Genomic DNA, 6,933 nt, shown 5'->3' with positions numbered 1-6,933 from the left:
CGTGCTCCCTCCCGCTGCCTTCCCGCGGGCACCCTTCTGCCCCCACCTCAAATCTCCCGAACTCCTTAATGCCCCCCGTCTCTTCCTCCTGTCCCCTTCTCACACCCCCTGCCTCTGGGTGGTTCCCCCTCCTCCTCATCGTCCCCTCCACATCATCGTCCCCCTGTCAACCGCCTGATTCCAAGGGGCGGGAGCGCGTTGGGCTGCGCACTGGTGGGGGCGCCGCGCCAGCCGCGCGTAGCTGCTCTGACGCCGCCGCCCGCCGCCGCCGCCGCCGCAGCCCGAGGAGCCCCGCGGCAGCTCCGCAGTGCACTCGCCGCCGCTCCGCCCGACCCGCGGCCCGCCACCACCGGGTCAGCCCGGAGCGAGCCTCAGAAGCCAGCCAAGAGGGTCATGAGCCAGAGCGCCCCGGGGCACCGCGGGGAAAGCAAGCGAAGATAGCGGCCTCGAGCGCCCCTGGCCCCCGCCGCTTCGTCGCGCGCCCCCCGTGTCCGCAGACCCTTCTGTCCTTTCCGTGGACCCCGCCACCGCCATGGCCACCCTGCTCCGCAGCAAACTGTCTAACGTGGCCACGTCCGTGTCCAACAAGTCCCAGGCCAAGGTGAGCGGCATGTTCGCCAGGATGGGTTTTCAGGCGGCCACGGACGAGGAGGCGGTGGGATTCGCGCACTGCGACGACCTCGACTTTGAGCACCGCCAGGGTCTGCAGATGGACATCCTGAAAACCGAGGGTGAGCCCTGCGGGGACGAGGGCGCCGAGCCGCCCGTCGAGGGAGACATCCATTACCAGCGGGGCGGCGGCGCACCCCTGCCGCCCTCGGGCTCCAAGGACCAGGCCGTGGGGGCTGGTGGCGAGTTCGGGGGCCACGACAAGCCCAAGATCACGGCGTGGGAGGCAGGCTGGAACGTGACCAACGCTATCCAGGTGAGCGAGGGATTCCCAGCTCTGCCACCCCCCACACCCCGTTCAAGCTCTGTGTACCAGGCTCTACAACCCCTCTCCATTGAGTCCCCAGGCGACCTGGGCGGAAAGACCCCGTGCAGTACCCGGGATCTCCCCGTTTCCCCATCCCTCCCATCCCTGAGCGGGAATCTACGCCCCCAGGTGGTGTCTCCCATCCTGAGCCGCACCACGGCCGCGGCCCCGGCTAGGCTGAGGTTCGGCCAGAGACACCTGCCTTGAGACCTGGGAAAAGGAAGGGAAACAGGAGGGGATCTGGGAGGGGTGAGGGAGAAGGAAAATCTGGATTGGAGGAAACCGTTTCGTCTGGGACTCTGGAATGGATTCATAGCTTCCTTATCGGGAGGATAGGAGAGGGAAAATTCGCTGAGCTGGGAGTCTCCTTCCTGACACACCCGCATATACACGCACGCACGTATTTAGGGAGGCAAACATGCCCGCAGCCAGGAGCAGCGCTGGGTACAGGTGCACACATCATGCACCTATATATGGACTACAGGATTATCCTCCAAATCACCTCCCCTGTCCCTCCACCTCCAACACGCAGAAACACATATCCGTACATACCAAGCGCACACACATAAACCCATTTGAACATAACACACGCGCAAACATGTACAGACTCATGCAGATAGTAGCCAGCCCGCTCTCGCAAGTGCAGCAGTGTTGGGGACTCAACACAAGCATACACAGGTGTACACAAGCATACGCACACAAGTGTGGTCACACAAGCACATATGGTCCATGGAACCTCATTTTTACCTGTGCACAGATTCGCCCCTCTCGCCCCAAATCCCGGCTACACCGCAAAGAGGAGATCAGCTCCTCCGCATCTGACCTTGGGGAAGCCGCCTCTAAAGGTTCTGAACCTCCCGCCACCCTTTCACCCCTCCTGTCAACACCCCTCCCCTACTCCCCACCAGGCGGCGCCGGACTCCTTGGCCAGGACAAGGTTTGGCGCCCGCACCTCCATCCGGGGAGCTGACCGGGGCGGGCAGGCCGCGGCTCCCGGGGCGGAAGAGGCCTCAGCCGTGGGCGCCCGCAGGCCCTGTGGCTCGCCTCCCCACACGGCGTCCCCAAAGGGCACGGTCGTTGGGGTACAGAACGTGGGTTTAACGGGAGCGGGAGGCCGCGGCGGAGTTGCTTGGGTACCCGGGCTCTGCGGAGCCTCGTGGGGCTCTGCGTACTAAGTAGCCGGTCCTGGGGCGCTTCCTTCTCCAGGGCCCCGGGAGACGGCCAAGAGGCACCAAGGACGTGGGGTGGGGGGGCGCCCTCAGCAGTTGCCGTCTGCGCTTTTGCCGGGGTCTCTGAAGGCCCCGTTCGGTAGGCCCGGTAGGAAGCCAGGGCAGGAGGCTGGAGGCCCGCGGGCCTCGGGAACCCTGGATTTCGTTAGCTTTTCTTCCCCCTTGGATTCTAAACCTTCATTCTACAGCTCTGCCCGCCTGATCCCACTGCTTCTAGTTATAGATTCCCAATTGATTTAGCCTCTCACACAGCGCTCATCCTGCTTGCCTCTACTCTAGCACTTCATCCCCTTCTTAGGGATCGGCCTCTCCGACCCAGCTCCCGCGTTGCCTCGAGACTCCCTACCTCCCATCTCCCTCCTCCGCCCCGCGCCTCCGGCCTCACTTCCCAGAGCCTTACGCAAGAATCCTCACGTTCCCGAAGTACTTGCCTCCGCGTGGCTTGCCTCACATTCTGCCCCTCCCCCTCTCCACCCTGTCTCTTCTTCTTCCCACTGCCGCCTGGAACGTTTTCTTCTCCGGTGCGGCCTTCAGCCACACCCGCATGTCCCTCAGCAGATTTCCTGCGCCCCCGGCAGTCCCACCCTAAATCCCGTGCCCCCTCTTCCTAGGTGGCTCAGGCTCAGCTCTCCACCTTTCCCAGAGCCCTTTCTGGCCACGCCCCCTCCGGCACCTTCCCACCTCCTTCTACGTCCCCAGTTCTGACTCTGTCTCTAGGAAGCTCCCTCGCGTATCTCCCCATTCCCCTCCTCTCCTGTGGCTTGACTTCACACTTAGCCCACTCCACTCCCCTCAGCCACTAGCACACCTTTCTTTCTCCATTCCGCCCTTACACACCTCCGTCCCCACCTGCCTCAACACCCGCACTCCCATTTCAGCCTACCTTTAACCTCTGTTCCCAGTGCCTTCAGGTTAGGGCTCACTCTCCCGAGCGCCCTCTATGGGCTACAGCCTTAAGTCACGTCCCCAGGCCCCCTTTTCCTAGGCAGCACCAGCTCAGCGCCGGTCTGGTTGCCTCTTCGCTCCGCAGGGCATGTTCGTGCTGGGCTTGCCCTACGCCATTCTGCACGGCGGCTACCTGGGTTTGTTTCTCATCATCTTCGCCGCCGTGGTGTGCTGCTACACCGGCAAGATCCTCATCGCATGCCTGTACGAGGAGAACGAGGACGGCGAGGTGGTGCGAGTGCGGGACTCGTACGTGGCCATCGCCAACGCGTGCTGCGCTCCGCGCTTCCCCACGTTGGGTGGCCGCGTGGTGAACGTGGCGCAGATCATCGAGCTCGTGATGACTTGTATCCTGTACGTGGTGGTGAGCGGCAACCTCATGTACAACAGCTTCCCCGGGCTGCCTGTGTCGCAGAAGTCCTGGTCCATCATCGCCACGGCGGTGCTGCTGCCCTGCGCCTTCCTTAAGAACCTCAAGGCCGTGTCCAAGTTCAGCCTGCTGTGCACTTTGGCCCACTTCGTCATCAACATCTTGGTCATCGCCTACTGCCTATCGAGGGCGCGCGACTGGGCCTGGGAGAAGGTCAAGTTCTATATCGACGTCAAGAAGTTTCCCATCTCCATTGGCATCATCGTGTTCAGCTACACGTCGCAGATCTTCCTGCCTTCGCTGGAGGGCAACATGCAACAGCCCAGCGAGTTCCACTGCATGATGAACTGGACGCACATCGCCGCCTGCGTGCTCAAAGGCCTCTTCGCGCTCGTCGCCTACCTCACCTGGGCCGACGAGACCAAGGAGGTCATCACGGATAACTTGCCCGGTTCCATCCGCGCTGTGGTCAACATCTTCCTGGTGGCCAAGGCGTTGTTGTCCTACCCGCTGCCCTTCTTCGCTGCTGTCGAGGTGCTGGAGAAGTCGCTCTTCCAGGAAGGCAGCCGCGCCTTCTTCCCCGCATGCTACGGCGGCGACGGCCGCCTCAAATCGTGGGGGCTGACGCTGCGCTGCGCGCTGGTCGTCTTCACGCTGCTCATGGCCATCTATGTCCCGCACTTCGCGCTGCTCATGGGCCTCACGGGCAGCCTCACCGGCGCCGGCCTCTGCTTCCTGCTGCCCAGCCTCTTCCACCTGCGTCTGCTCTGGCGCAAGCTGCTGTGGCACCAAGTCTTCTTCGACGTCGCCATCTTCGTCATCGGCGGCATCTGCAGCGTGTCCGGCTTCGTGCACTCGCTCGAGGGCCTCATCGAGGCCTACCGAACCAACGCGGAGGACTAGGGAGCCAGGGCAATCTCCCGCGCTCCTTCCCCTCCCTACCACCTGCCCCCACCAACCCCGTGCGCCCAGCCACCGCGCTTGGGAAGCCAAGCTTTAAACATCTCTGGTTCCTAGTTTCTTATTATTGGGGATGGGGGTGGGGTGGGGTGGGAGGGGATAGGGATCCACAATCCATCGCGTCTGCGTTTCTCTCGTCCTGTCTTTTCCACAACACCTTGGTTTCGGGGGAGGCGAGGGTGCATTTGTGGGCAGGGTTATCTGTCCTTCCACGAGGGGCCCCGCACCTTGGCCCCGTCACCAAGGGGAGTGGGAAGGGAGGGAGAGGGGGCGCAGCTCGCAGGAGCAGAAATTTGACCTTACGGGGACATTTCACAGCCATCCAGTGCTCGGAATCTGCAGCCCAGCCATTTCCTGCAAGAGCGCTTCCCATTCCGTAGACATTTCAACCCTGCAGCGGGACAGGCTGGCCGGGAAATCCGTTTCGGGTGGGCGATTTCCCTCGGCAAAGCGCGGGGCGAGGAGCCGCGGCGGGGCCGGCTTGCCTGCGGGTTTTCAGGAATCCAAACTCATCTTGTGCAATTTATCAGGTTGTGGAACTGTTCTGTGCGTGTGGTGTGCTCGTGGTGAATAAGATGAAATGTATATCAGAAAAAAAAAATCTATCTCTAATTTAGAGTGCGGTGCATAATTATATCCGCAAATAAAAAAGAAACAATGGTGCCCGCGGCCTCGTGTCAGTTCTGCGTTTTGCATCCGCGGCGGTTCCAGCGCCCGTTGGGCTGCGGCGGAACCGGCTCTGGCCGGCCTGGTGAAGCAGGTGGGCGTGATGAAGCGGCGGTAGTTACAGGGTCCTGGGAGAGCTCCAAGGAGAGAGAAGGATGGTTGGTCCTAGCCAAGGGGAGGCTCTGCAGGTGCTTGTGGGACTCAGTGGGAACGAGCACGTTTCCCTACAGATTTCCTTCTGCCCTTCAACCGCCAGGACAAGGTTTGTTCGGAATCTCTCTAGGGTGGGATCCATCGGAGGATTTGGTGGATGCTCTCAACCCCCAATAAAAAACAAACAAAAAAAACCCATTTTATATATGTACAAAGCCTTACAGGTCCAATGAATGTTTATAGACAGCCCATCATAGCCAGGACTGTGCTGGGTTCTGGGAGGAACAAACTCAGCCCAGTCCTGTGGAGCTTAGCGTGGAGTAGAGAGGCAGGCAATAAAGAAGGACATGCAGAAATTCATAACATGACTGCCTGGCCTGGAAGGCATCTCTCACCCTCAAGAACACCCCACCCCACCCCTAAGCCCAAATTGAGGTTTACACAGCCACAGCCATGAGATCTGGCTGTTCCTAATCCACAGCCCCGAGCCATGTGGGCCAGGTCTCTACCTTTTCTTGCACAGTCTGTTCAAGCACGTGTTTGCTTCAATTACCCAGTGTTTGTTTTTCTTCTTCATCTTCTTCTTCCGCGGATCTATGGCAGGGGCAGCACTCACCCTGCCTCCAGGAGTGCCGGCCCTGGGATAGTTGGAAAGGGTTGTGGTTAGACATTCCAGCTGGGATCGGGGAGCGCGAAGGCTGGGAAGTTCCCGGAGCTCCTCTTTCACTATTAGAGAAACCGCTTCGGAGGTTCTTGGTCTCCACCGCCAAGGCAGAGGACTGTTCCAAACGATTTCTCCAGGTGCAATTGGTGGGGAAGAACCCAGAGAATGCCTAAGCACCGGGTCCATTGCTCCCTGCGGGCCACGACTGGTGTGGCTGAGTGCAGGGGTATGAGAGAGAGCATGCCTATATGACGACGTGTGTGCGGTGAGGGGTAAGCTGTAGTGGTATCTTGTGAGAGCTTTGATGAATGTCTGTGCGTGCATATGTGTGCAGAGCATCCCTGTGAGCCTGCCTGTGACAGTGATGATTTCGGGTCACCCCAGCTCTGCTGCCACCGACTAGGAGTGGGAGCCGGATAAGGGATGAGATCCGGTCCCCTAGGCTGCTCGTGATTCTAACGATTTAAACGGACCATTTGAGATGCCTGTTTTTATCTCTCCAATCCCCTTTTGTCACTGTAACCGCGCATTCAGGATTCCGAGCTGGCCAGAGGATCCTCAGCCTCCAGGCCCCCTGCACGCTCCAATGCCTCCCAGGCCTGGGGAGTTGACTGTTCCTTCCCCTGCCCTGCCTCCCATTGCTCCTCAGTGGGTCCACGGACCCTGGGGTGTGCTCTGAAGCCGAGCGTGGTGTGTGGGCTTCAGAGAAAGCCCGAACTTCTGCCGCAGAAGGGAAGATGGGAACGTCAGGCTGCACCGGCTCCGTCCTTCCCGTCTTTAAAGGGACAAATGAGACACCTGCAGACTCCGGACGGCCACTGACACCTCTGCAGACTCGCCTGGCTCCACTCCATCTTATCCTGCCTCCTGGCTTTGTGCTCAACTTGCAGGAGCCCATGAGTCCCCCGCGCGGTCAGCAGGGTGGCAGGGGCGGAGGAGCCAGTCTCCTAGTGGCTCCACGGGAAGCCCT

At 60.7% G+C, this 6,933-nt stretch overlaps 1 protein-coding gene across 1 annotated transcript; it reads left to right on the top strand.

Annotated features, from left to right (window-relative positions):
- The first annotated feature begins 364 nt into the window (after positions 1–364).
- Positions 365–4,526, top strand: SLC32A1 (solute carrier family 32 member 1). The gene is made up of 2 exons (XM_054573409.1): positions 365–925; positions 3,236–4,526. The coding sequence occupies exons 1-2, from the start codon at positions 533–535 to the stop codon at positions 4,421–4,423; spliced, it is 1,581 nt and encodes a 526-aa protein (XP_054429384.1). The 5' UTR covers positions 365–532; the 3' UTR covers positions 4,424–4,526.
- The last annotated feature ends 2,407 nt before the right edge of the window (positions 4,527–6,933 follow it).

This window comes from Pteronotus mesoamericanus, unplaced genomic scaffold, assembly GCF_021234165.1.
Source record: "Pteronotus mesoamericanus isolate MK-2021 breed Mesoamerican mustached bat unplaced genomic scaffold, CSHL_Meso_final contig_25, whole genome shotgun sequence".
Lineage (NCBI taxonomy): Eukaryota > Metazoa > Chordata > Mammalia > Chiroptera > Mormoopidae > Pteronotus > Pteronotus mesoamericanus.
The sequence above is the reverse complement of the archived record's forward strand: the minus strand, read 5'-3'. Positions and strand labels throughout refer to the sequence as shown.